Genomic DNA, 12,997 nt, shown 5'->3' with positions numbered 1-12,997 from the left:
GGTGGCTCCTTTTAACATGAGTCTTCAATATTCCCAGGTAAGAAGTTTTAGGTTGTAGTTATTCTAGGAATTATAGGACTATTTCTCTCTATACGATTTGTATTTCATATACCTTTGACTTTTGGATGTTCTTATAGGCACTTTAGTATTGCCAGTGTTCCTCTCCTCACTCCTACCTGGGCTCGAACAAGGAACACATTGACAACAGCCACCCTTGAAGCAGCGTTACCCATGCAGAGCAAGGGGAACAACTACTCTAAGTCTCAGAGCGAGTGATGTTTGAAACGCTATTAGCGCACACCCCGCTAACTAGCTAGCCATTTCACATTGGTTACACCAGCCTAATCTCGGGAGTTGACAGGCTCGAAGTCATAAACAGCACAATTCTTGAAGCATTGCAAAGAGCTGCTGGTAAACGCAGGAAAGTGCTGTTTGAATGAATGCTTACGAGCCTGCTGGTGCCTACCATCGCTCAGTCAGACTGCTCTATCAAATCATAGACTTAATTCTAACATAATAACACACAGAAATACGAGCCTTTGGTTATTACAATTGTCGAATCCGGAAACTATGATTTCGAAAACAAAAAGTTTATTCCTTCAGTGAAATACGGAACCGTTACGTATTTTATCTAATGGATGGCGTCCCTAAGTCTAAATATTGCTGTTACATTGTACAACCTTCAATGTTATGACATAATTATGCACAATTCTGGCAAATTAATTACGGCCCTTGTTAGGAATAAATGGACTTCACACAGTTCGCAATGAGCCCGGCGGCCCAAACTGCTGCATATACCCTGACTGCTTGCACGGAACTCAAGAGAACTCCATTTCCTTAGTTAAAAGAAAGTCGTGTTAGCAGGCAACATTAACTAAATATGCAGGTTTAAAAATATATACTTGTGTATTGATTTTAAAGAAAGGCATTGATGTTTATGGTTAGGTACATTGGTGCAACGACAGTGCTTTTTTTTGCAAATGCACTTGTTAAATCATCACCCGTTTGTCGAAGTAGGCTGTGATTCGATGAGAAATTAACAGGCACCGCAACGATTATATGCAACGCAGGACACGTTAGATAAACTAGTAATATCATCAACCATGTGTAGTTAACATAATCACTAGTTAAGATTGATCGTTTTTTTATAAGATAAGTTTAATGCTAGCTAGCAACTTACCTTGGCTTCTTGCTGCCCTCGCGTAACAGGTAGTCAGCCTGCCATGCAGGCTCCTCGTGGAGTGCAATGTAAGGCAGGTGGGTTAGAGCGTTGGACTAGTTGCAAAAACGAATCCCCGAGCTGACCAGGTAAAAATCTGTCATTCTGCCCCTGAAAAAGGCAGTTAACCCACCATTCCTAGGCCGTCATTGAAAATAAGAATGTGTTCTTAACTGACTTGCCTCGTTAAATAAAAAAAATTAAAATAAATACATCGGCAAATCAGTGTCCAAAAATACCAATTACCGATTAATCGGTCGACCTCTAGTATGAATACATTTATCAAAACAACGGTTTAAATGAAAATATGGCAATCATTATTTGAATATGTAGGTAACCCGTTGTATAAAAGTGAAGCCGATGCTTGGAGGATATATTAGAAAACCGTGCCAACAACACCCGTGCCAATATATCCTCCAAACACTAGCTTCCCCGGCATTATCACTTAAATGTAGCATATCATGTCTGTCAGTAGCAATCGTGATTAAACAAATGTTGATAAGGGGATAATGTTAGCTAACTTCGCTAAATAGGCTTACGTTGGTTGGATAAAAAGTACATTAGGTATACTTACCACTATGTTTAGCCAACTGTACAAAGTTTCTACCGATAGCTTGTAACGGAAACATTATTAGCCAACAGTACATCAGCCAATGTGCCCTTCTGCTGCTTGACAGGCTGCGCCCACAAAGGATGGGAAATTAACCTAAACCACTCACACTTATCAGGTATAGTTCACTGTAATTTTATATCAATGAAATATCCAATTAATGGTGGCCAATGTTGAGAGATATCGTGAGGCTATGCTCACATATATGAATTTTACATGATCAATTGATGTTTACTGATAATGAAAAGTATGTAGTTACTTGCAGTATAACTGATGATATTTAGCACTATGCGCAATTGTTTTGCATGGAATAATCAGAAATGTGTAGTTCTTAAAATGTTCTTCAAGAGGCGATGATAATATAACCAAATAGTTCACATTGATTTAATTAACAATCCATAGAAAACGGCAAGAAGTTGTCAATGAATTTAGCGGAGCTGTGGGTCTTCTTGTTCCCCAGCAGCCAAATTAATCGCTTTGCACTGTCGTTTTACTGATAACCTATTGGGTGAAATTGTTATAACTGACCCCAAGGGCTGGGACTTCTGCTGCATTCATTTCTCCAACTCGGACAAGATAATTGACAAAGTCTCTAGCAGCATTTGCCTGGGCATCCTTCTTATTGGTGGAGTTTCCCATTCCAGTGTAGTTGAATCCCTCAATACGAACCTTGGAAGAGGAATAACAAATATTTTATTTATTTATATATTTATATATATATATATATATATATATATATATATATATATATATATATATATATATATATATATATATATTAAAAGCTACTTCTGTTATTTACCGGATGCTTGCAGATAGACATATTTGAAAGAATTCAACTGACCTCACACAGAAACTTCTGTCGGTTTTTGTTTCCAGCGGCTCGAATGTCATAGCTGGGTGTTAGTTTCTTCTTCCCACACCAAGCATACAGGAAGTTCTTGATGTCCGCCATGGCGGATTTGTAAATCTCTGTTGGGATCAGAGATTCATCGACTTTACTCAGAGCAACTGCATTGTATCAATGATTCAATAATTTTGAAAACACCAGAAAAACCAAGCTCAGGATGCTAGCTTAGTTAGCTAGGTCGTTTTTTTCCTTCTTAGTTAGCTAGTTGACTAACGATAACGCCGTGATCTGCTATTGTATTGGCAAGCTAAAGCTACACGACATGAGCGTGGACACTGGCTAAATGCAATATTTTCGAGGCATTTACAAGTCCTAACTGGCCGTAATATTATCTAAAAATGCATGCACAGTTAGCTAGGTCAGACAAAACAAATCTAGCTATTCGGCTTGGCTTACGTAAGCTGAAAGGTATACAAGCTGCTAGCTAATTCAGGAAGCTAGCTAACGGTAGACGGTAAACGTTAGCTCGTCTAGAAGCTCAATCTTCAGTTCTGTACTAGCCAATGTTGCAATGAAATTATGGACATGACCAGCAAGCTAAATACACTTCACACAACTTTCACTTTGCTTATCTTACCCACTCGACCTCCACCAGATACTTTTTCAAACGAGCCGGCTAGCAAATGCAAACCATTCAGACAGCAGACATGATAGCACTGGGGCACGAGACGGTCAGGCCTGGACTTTGGGCGCATGCGTGGCTAGGACGCACTGGAGCCAAACAGCAAGCGCCCCCTGGCGGTAGGCCGCTATCTAGGTTCTCGGTGTCATGCAAAGATCTCCCCAGACACCTGGCTCTAGTCCAGTGGTTCCCAACCAGGGGTAAGGATCCCTGGGGGTACTTAAGCCTATCCACAGCGTGGACTTGAGAAGTTTCATCTGACCACAGACTGACACTTCCATCACACCGTCATTGCATTTTAGTAAACCAGAATTACATTCATTTCCAATGAAAAACTGCGTTTGCTATGCAGCATTGCGTTGCAGAGCATTCGGTGTGGTGCATACGTTGGATTTATCGAACGTATGCGTCAAACTGTATGCGTAGCCGGCTTGACAGAAATGGTAGCAGAAGGTGAATGTTGAACTTTTGTTGCATACATATCTATATGCTGCTGCATACTATTTTACACAATGATGCTGTCGGTGTGTTAGAAGCATTACTGTTAAAATGCACAGGTGGTGGTACTCTGGGTAGAGCAAAATTCAGTTGGTGGTACACTAACCGAAAGAGGTTGGGAGCCACTGCTCTAGTCTATGGAAATCCCAGATCTAGGGCAACAGCACAACTGCACACAGTTTATGCTGGAACACTGTTCATGTGGGAGGCAACCTATCTGACTAGGGAGACTAGGCGTAGATCTGCCACTTTCCATCTGTCATTGAGGCCCTCTCATCAAGCTTACAAGTATGTTCCACATGCCCCGTTCTACTAACTGTGGTTCACTTATTAAGTCACATCTTCCAAAGTAACAACAACCAAATAATCTTTATAAAAGGGGCTAATTATGTAACAACTCCATAAAAAAAAATGTGCTTTAGCAATGTAGTTGAATTACAAACCATATACAATTCACATAAATGCAAAATATCCACAAAATTATAGGCAGCTTTTATTCTACACAACATTCAACAAGGACAGATATGCAAACATTGACATAAACCAGTTCATATGAGGGGAACAACACTCTTTTAAACAGTAGTTATTGACATGAAATTGTACAAAGTCATGAGGGTCTTCTTTTGGGATTTTGAAGGCTTGACAGTCGGTGGTACAGAAATAAATACAATTTGCTATTCTGTGACAAGGTGGTGAAGCGAGACAACATATTTGAAGATCCATTTGGCCTTAAGAACCTGAACTCAAAGACCTATGGTTTCAGCTAATAATGGGCAAGCAGCAGTCACAATATACTCAAAATCAGCTAATCAAAACCAATTCAACCCCTAGTTCAAGACAACATAAACAGAAGTTAAAAAATATAAAAAAGTAGGGTTTGAATAACAGTGTGCATAAAACTGTTTTTGGTTTATTTTGCCCTTCCACTCCTATTTTGACAATATGTTTTAAGAGATATAATTGCTCAGTATGTGCTTTTAGCTATTTATTTAAAACAAACCCACTTTATGATATGTACATCTCCTCAATATATATCTTAGAGAAACTGCATGTCTGCATATGGGAATAATCATGTAATTTATAAAACACCAATTAACTATTTTATGACAACAGTTGATCCCCCCTGTTTCAGTCTTCAAATGACCCGTCTTTCCAGTATCATCTCTGTACACAACCAATACAAGATATAAGTTATATACATTAATATCTAGACATTCCTTGTAGATGTATAGTACATACAGTCAAGAGAGAGACAGGTCCTTGGCCTGTGTGCATGGGGAGAGAGTGTGACCACCATCACACCATCTCATGGTGTCTGACTAACAATCAGCAGCTGCTGTTTTTAAACTCTCCGTTCTCAGTGATCGACAGTTTTGTGGGGTTGGTTGGCGAGAGGCCGTTGCGCAGATTCTGCATGCCATAGCGCTCCTTCACCTGTGTCAGGGCACTCATCAGCCGAGAGTTGGCTGCATCCAGAGAGCTTATCCTCTTCTCCTGAAGAGAGAAAGAGAGGGGAAGAGGGAGGGACTGAGTGAGGAAAGCATTCACTTTACAGTGGAGAATAGATTAGCAGGGTAATCTGAAGGATGACTACTACTCTGTAGATGGTGAAATTCAAATATCACAAGCAAAGTCTGAAATACCTATTTTTTGTTTAGCAGCCAAAATTATAGATAAAACTAAAAACTCATATCCAAGCATTTTTTTTTTTTTTTTCACCTTTATTTAACCAGGTAGGCAAGTTGAGAACAAGTTCTCATTTACAATTGCGACCTGGCCAAGATAAAGCAAAGCAGTTCGACAACATACAACAACACAGAGTTACACATGGAGTAAACAACATACAGTCAATAATACAGTAGAAAAAAAAATAAGACTATATACAATGTGAGCAAATGATGTGAGATAAGGGAGGTAAAAGCAAATCATGATTGTTTGAAAAAAAGAAACTATTTTAGATATCTATTCGTATACCATTCACAGAGCCTATATGTCAAGTGGCATCACTTTTAACTGAAAACTACTGTCAATTTATATTGTGTAAACACACGAGGATTATTTGTATTCAACTATCTTTAAAAAAAAGGAAGAAAATAACTGAAATCCCAATTATATGCATAACCCTTGGGACTGAACTGTCCTGTATGATATACTTGATTGTTTCCCCTCCTAGAAGACGGAAAACAGACTCAGTATGCCCTCCTTGTAATCAGCAACATAATAATGTTTTGTCTCTAGCCATGGGCAACCTCATCTAGCCAGGTCATGGCACTGTTCCTGCAGAACTGTGGGAGAGGAGGGAAGGGGAGAAGGGTTTTGGGAGTGACGGTAGCTAAATTAGGAGGGCAAGGGATAACAGATACATCATCTGCTAAGAGTGCAACTTGTAGAGACAGTCCTGTAGAGACAGTCCTGTAGAGACAGTCCTGTAGAGACAGAAATAGTGAACACATCTGAATGTAACGGCTTCATATTTCCAGCCCTGATTCAAAACATACTTTCTTATACTATAACATTGTTTATTTTTAACTATGAGAGCCACTGTGTCTGAGATTAGATCGACATCAGATATGGAGAAACATGAATTGTAGCAGTAGGGGCGTAGTATACCTACAAAAGTAATGAACATGTATTAGATTATGTTCTACATTTGTATTCTGACTGATGGGGAAAACAAATCTAATTTCAAAAGCAATACCAAACAACAACGACCTCTAGTCTGCACAGGAATAAGGACTTTTTTGGCAGGGAGGCAGGAATGAGTGTCAAGTGTGGTTGCGCTCATTCAAGGCTTGACAGCATTTCCCAAAACCAGAGGACTGACTGTATTACTTGCCTGCTTGGATTACCTCTGTTGCTTTATTGACCTGTAACTCAGTGGAACATAGTGATAAAGTCAACAGGTTCTCCGCTCCAATGCAGAGCAAAAGAACTTCATCCCCCTCCAAATTCCATGTGAATAGTACTTGAAATATAGGCATTGAAATATATCCACAGGTACACCTCCAATTGACTCAAATTATGTCAATTAGCCTATCAGAAGCTTCTAAAGCCATGACATCCTTTTCTGGAATTTTCCAAGCTGTTTAAAAGGCACAGTCAACTTAGTGTATGTAAACTTCTGACCCACTGGAATTGTGATACAGTGAATTATAAGTGAAATAATCTGTCTGTAAACAATTGTTGGAAAAATTACTTGTGTCATGCACAAAGTAGATGTCCTAACCGACTTGCCAAAACTATAGTTTGTTAACAAGAAATTTGTGGAGTGGTTGAAAAACAAGTTTTAATGACTCCAACCTAAGTGTATGTAAACTTCCGACTTCAACTGTATATATTGTTTTTTGCATATTGTATTAAACTGAAACGTTATTGTATTTGTAAGTGTATATTTTTTATAAAACCCTGTTTGATTGATGTGTATCAAGTCTGTTAATACTTTGCAATTTTATTGCTTATAAGCTTTGTTATAATTTTTTGGTCACAATTTATTACATTTATGGTCTATAATCAGCAGGGGACCCTCCAGATTTTCCTGGTTTTTATATAATTTTAAATAACTGTTTGATACATGGAACTAGGAAGCACTGAAGTAAGAGACATATCTGTTGTCATTTGTGTAAATAGGGGGGCTACTTTGTCTCAAAATGTTGAATAGATTTCTATGGGAAAGCCATCCATTTCTGGTGCTTTTCTCCATGCAAATGTTTTAACAGTATCTAATATTTCTTCTTGGGCGATCTCTGTTTTTGTCCGCTGATAGTTGCTTCCGATTTGTTGAGTCTAAGGCGGCTATAGGATCCGTCCCACTGTTTAATTCTGATTTGTATACATTTTCATAGAAACTGGTAGAAATAGTCATTAAATCACATTGTTGTTTCTCATTACTGCCTTTGTAGCTTTATCTTTTAAAATTATAACTGGTTTTCCATGTATTCATTTTGTGAGAGCTGTGAGATTTTGACCAGGTTTATTTGCCATTAAGTAGTATGCTTTATTAGTGTTTAACCTGTAGTTGTTGGCTCTCTTAAGAAGTAAAACACAGTATTTCTGCTTAAGTTTAGAAATTGTATTTTACTCTTTACCTTGTAAAGATTTTTTATGGGCTTTTTCTAAGATTGTAAACAAAAAAGAAATCACATATTTAATAAAATTCAGGTCCAGTAGATCCACTCTGTTCATTCTCCAATTCTTTCTCTAAACTTATCTTCTATTGGTGTAATTAAGCATGACACTGGAGAATGATCCGATATCACAAAATCAATACTTTTTTCATCCAATAAATAATTGAGATAAATAATTGAATAATTAAAAATGTAGCCAGTTCTTTTATAACTTCAATTACTTCGAGAATTTTTTTTTGGTATTTTGTAGTTGGGAACAGTACTTTCACTTCAAGATACAATTCAACGGGTTCGAGCCCTTGCTCTGTCGCAGCAGGCCGCGACCGGGAGGCCCATGGGGCGGCGCACAATTAGGGAAGGTTTGGCCGGCAGGGATATCCTTGTCTCATCGCGCACTAGCGACTCCTGTGTCGGGCCGGGCGCAGTGCACGCTGACCAGGTCGCCAGGTGTACGGTGTTTCCTCCGACACATTGGTGCGGCTGGTTTCCGGGTTGGATGTGCATTGTGTCAAGAAGCAGTGCGGCTAGGTTGGGTTGTGTTTCGGAGGATGCATGGCTCTCGACCTTCGCCTCTCCCGAGTCCGTGCGGGAGTTGCAGCGATGAGACAAGACTAACTACTACCAATTGGATATCACAAAATTGGGGAGAAAAAAGGGGTATAAAAAAAATTAAGAAAAAAAAGAAAAAAGATACAATGCAACATTATAAAATGGCCTTCTTGGTCGATATGCTGGGATAAGGGGAAATTGTGTTTTCTTATTTATCAGACTGCCTACACCTTTGCTGTTACTACAGTAGGTGGCAGCATAGGCCTCTCCAACCCAGCTGCTCTTTAAAATATTCCATTTCTCCTTTTTTTTTATGCAACTCTTGTTAAAAAATTTAAAAATACATCTACGGACAATCTCTTAGGTGTTCAAGAACCATATGTTCAAGAACCATATGCTTTTTTCTCCCCATCAGGGAGCCCGTAGCCATTCCATGGGGTATGTTGGATTTTACTTGTATAGTCAAACCTAACCTTAACTGTTCCGTCTGTCATTGAAGAACCAAGTAAAACATTTAAACAGAAATGACATGAGGGCGGTGGGCATTCCATATAACAGGAGGATCATAGTATAAATAAATAGTTATTGTATACATTATGTGTATAGAGTGTGTGGGCATGTGGACTGAGCAGACATTTAACAAAAACAGTAAAAATAAAAAAAACTGGTTTATATTATTTACATAAGTATTCAGACCCTTTGCTATGAGACTCGAAATTGAGCTCAGGTGCATCATGTTTCCATTCATCATCCTTGAGATGTTTCTACAACTTGATTGGTGTCCACCTGTGGTAAATTCAATTGATTGGACATGATTTGGAAAGGCACACACCTGTCTATATAAGGTCCCACAGTTGACAGTGCACGTCAAAGCAAAAACCAAGCCATGAGGTCGAAGGAATCGTCCATAGAGCTCCGAGATAGGATTGTGTCGAGGCACAGATCTGGGGAAGGGTACCAAAAAATGTCTGCAGCATTGAGTGGTGCCTAGTTTCCCCAAGAACACAGTGGCCTCCGTCATCCTTAAATGGAAGAAGTTTGGAACCACCAAGACTCTTCCTAGAGATGGCCGCCTAGCCAAACTGAGCAATCGGGAGAGAAAGGCCTTGGTCAGGGAGGTGACCAAGAACCTGGTGACCAAGAACCCAGTGGTCACTCTCACAGAGCTCCAGAGTTCCTCTGTGAAGATGGGAGAACCTTCCAGAATGACAGCCATCTCTGCAGCACTCTACCAATCAGGCCTTTATACAATTCCGAGGTGCATATTGAAGATGTTGGAAGAACTGTCCACATGTATTTTTTGTCAGCCAACAAGATGAGTAGGCCTAACAAACAACAAAAGCACTAGCCTATGTCAATCTACTATACCCCATAGTACAAAAGTTAACCTACTCTATTCTGTGCAAGAAATAAATATTCCAAACATAGTCTGGGACAGTTGTGGGATGTGAAATATCCCAAATTAATACATCCACTAGCGTCAAAAAACCTGTTTCAAGCAATGCATCTAATGCAAAAGATGAGAATGTTCAGCTTAAAATGTTGTTAAACTATTAGGATATTTCTTCACATTATAAGCGCAGCAATGCGCACACTGCAGTAGGCTATAAGCGTGAATGGTGTTTTCCTGGTAATGGAACATTCTCAAAAGTGACCACAAATGCGATTATGCATGGCATGTAATGCTTTTTTTTATTTTTTATAAAGGTGCATTTTTAAATGGGGAAAATGATCTTCCCCAAACTTTAAACTGACATGCAGCCTATGTATGCCAGTTAGGCTCTACACCTGTTGTCAAGCAGATTAAATGTGCAAAATTTTTAAAACATTATTTGGCCACTTTAGTGGCCAAATTATCAAAACATTTAGGGCTATGGGCTAGGCTATATTTAGTTTATCAATAGATTATTGGGTTTCTATGTCCTGCCATGGTATATACTGTACACAGTGTACAAAACATCCTGCCATGACAGACTGACCAGGTGAATCCAGGTGAAAGCTATGATCCTTTATTGATGTCACTTGTTAAATCCACTTCAAATCAGTGTAGATGAAGGGGAGGAGACAGGTTAAAGGATTTGTAACCCTTGAGACAGTTGAGACATGGATTGTGTATGTGTGCCATTCAGAGGGTGAATGGGCAAGACAAAATATGTACAGTGGGGAAAAAAGTATTTGATCCCCTGCTGATCTGCAAAGAGGAGTGGGACAAAATCCCTCCTGAGATGTGTGCAAACCTGGTGGCCAACTACAAGAAACATCTGACCTCTGTGATTGCCAACAAGGGTTTTGCCACCAAGTACTAAGTCATGTTTTGCAAAGGGGTCAAATACTTATTTCCCCCATTAAAATGCAAATCATTTTATAAACTTTTTGACATGTGTTTTCTAGATTTTTGTTGTTGTTATTCTGTCTCTCACTGTTTAAATAAACCTACCATTAAAATTATAGGCTGATCCTTTCTTTATCAGTGGGCAAACGTACAAAATCGGCAGGGGATCAAATACTTTTTTCCCCCACTGTAAGTGCCTTTGAACAGGGTATGATAGTAGGTGCCAGGTGAACCTGTTTGTGTAAAGAACTGCAACACTGCTGGGTTTTCATGCTCAACAGTTTCTGTGTGTGTCAAGAATGGTCCTCCAACCAAAGGACATCCAGCCAACTTGACAACTGTGGTAAGCATTGGAGCTTTTGACACCTTGTACTGTCAAATATTTGACATAAGCTACCAGTCTATTTACTGTGTTGGCAGAATGTTTAAATCTTTAGCAGTCATTTATGCTGTACCTGGAAAAGGACTGTGCCAGTTTCTGTTCGAGAAAACAATAGCAAATTGTTGTAGACCTGTCAGCAGAACGTTTGAATTCAACAATGTTTTATATTGACTTTTTCCCCCTAACCTAAAATGATGGACTGCCTGTGAATTCTGAAACATTGTAGGGGAGGCTACAAAAACAAATGCAATTACAGTACTTACAGTTCTACATTTCTTGTGTGTTTTGGTTGTACTTTACTTTTTTATAAATGTTTTATAATACTACTAATATTCATTACTGCATTATTAGGAAAGAGCACGCAAGAAAGCCATTTCACTGTACTTGTGCACATATCAATAAAAACGTGTAATTTAGGCCTACATCAAAGTAAAAGATCAGCTGTTAAATTCAACTGCATACCGCTATTATAAAATAGCGCTGCCTATGATATTGCTAAACTTGAAATACATATCTATTTACTAGGCCCAATTAAATGAGAGATGTACATGGTGATTTGTGGCATGTCTAATAATGTTTGATTCTAAAAAAGAAAAACACAGATTTTCGCTATTCTCACTAAAGACAAATGATTGCATTCTTGTTAATATGTTTTTTATGAATACGCTTTTCATCATATCCCACATTTGCACAAAATACTTACTTGCCAGCTTGCAATACAATATTTCAGCTGCTAGCAGATGAAAATCCCTGTGTTTTGAATGTTTCATTCCGGAATAATAATAATAATCTAGACTGGGCCTGAATAGGCAACCACTTGGATCAGTAATAGGTATTTTCTCTACAGTTCACAAGGTCCAGAAACACATTAGCAGGCCTGTCACAGCGAGTATTTTGTCAGTGTTAACAGATACCATCGGAAAATATAGCCGTCTCATACTAATATGCGCTGTCAGTCGTGGATCATCATTCTCCCAAATCGTCCGATATCAGGCAAGTTTACCATGCGCTCTGCCTTCTCTTCTGTCCAAGCAACTTCACGCACTTAGAACCAAGAACGCTTCAATAGAACACGTTTTGGATTGGTTGTCAATGTGTTATTGTCAGAGGGGGGAAAAAAAATCACTCAGAAAGTGATCCAAACGATTGCTCTTTTGTAGTTATCGTTGTAGTGTGAACACTCCTGTCTACTTGAACTAGAGCGATTTAGATTTTTTTTTATCAATATAGTTGGCATTCGTGGTGTGGACAGCCCATAAGACTAAATGAATCTGTTTCCATGGAGAGTAGAATATTATTTGTAAGGGGATGGAACTGAATGGACCTGTACGGTTTTAAGTATTTGTATTATTTAAACGCCCAGCCCAGGTAGAGTACAGACAAAATCTGTGTGCAGTGTGTTCTGTTACTATACCTGTGCATCAATAATCTTCTGCTTGGCGTCTATGACAGCCTGCATCTCTGCATGGTCTCTCTTCAGCTCCTCCTCTACAGCCATTAACCTGTGAGTGACAGAGCATAGCCACCTCAGGCAAATACACATCAAAAGGGGGGGACATAGGTTGCATTTCAAATTGAACCCCATCTCTGACCAGAACCCTGTGGACCCTGGTCAAAAGTACTGCACTATATAGGGAATAGGGTGCCATTTGGGACACAGATATACAAGCAACTAGAAGCATGCCATTAAGCAGTCAATCTGTGATTTTGCTTTCATTCATTTGTTAGTTAGTTTAATCATTCATTCACAG

The 12,997-nt window shown here is 39.0% G+C and overlaps 2 protein-coding genes across 9 annotated transcripts in view; both read right to left on the bottom strand.

Moving 5' to 3' along the window:
• LOC115169789 (DEAH (Asp-Glu-Ala-His) box helicase 9) overlaps positions 1 to 3,435 on the bottom strand; it is a 31,986-nt gene extending 28,551 nt beyond the window's left edge. Inside the window, exons 1-3 of the mRNA XM_029725737.1 lie at positions 3,317 to 3,435; positions 2,674 to 2,801; positions 2,358 to 2,498 (exon numbers count right to left, since the gene is read on the bottom strand). Of these exons, the coding sequence (XP_029581597.1) occupies positions 2,358 to 2,498; positions 2,674 to 2,801; positions 3,317 to 3,434 (387 nt within the window). The 5' untranslated portion in view covers position 3,435. The remainder of the gene's footprint in view (positions 1 to 2,357; positions 2,499 to 2,673; positions 2,802 to 3,316) is intronic.
• An 895-nt stretch (positions 3,436 to 4,330) lies between these two features.
• Positions 4,331 to 12,997, bottom strand: part of LOC115169783 (ras GTPase-activating protein nGAP) — a 98,387-nt gene continuing 89,720 nt past the window's right edge. For 6 of the 8 annotated variants that reach the window (XM_029725725.1, XM_029725726.1, XM_029725724.1 and 3 more), the window contains 2 exons: positions 12,661 to 12,748; positions 5,719 to 6,285 (listed from right to left, as the gene is read on the bottom strand). In XM_029725725.1, coding sequence (XP_029581585.1) covers positions 6,094 to 6,285; positions 12,661 to 12,748 — 280 coding nt within the window. In that variant the 3' untranslated portion in view covers positions 5,719 to 6,093. Of the gene's footprint in view, positions 5,354 to 5,718; positions 6,286 to 12,660; positions 12,749 to 12,997 lie in introns of those variants that run through there. The other 2 variants (XM_029725729.1, XM_029725723.1) reach the window with 1 other exon arrangement.

This window comes from Salmo trutta, chromosome 31, assembly GCF_901001165.1.
Source record: "Salmo trutta chromosome 31, fSalTru1.1, whole genome shotgun sequence".
NCBI lineage: Eukaryota > Metazoa > Chordata > Actinopteri > Salmoniformes > Salmonidae > Salmo > Salmo trutta.
Note: the sequence above shows the minus strand (reverse complement) of the source record. Positions and strands in the feature narration are given on the sequence as shown.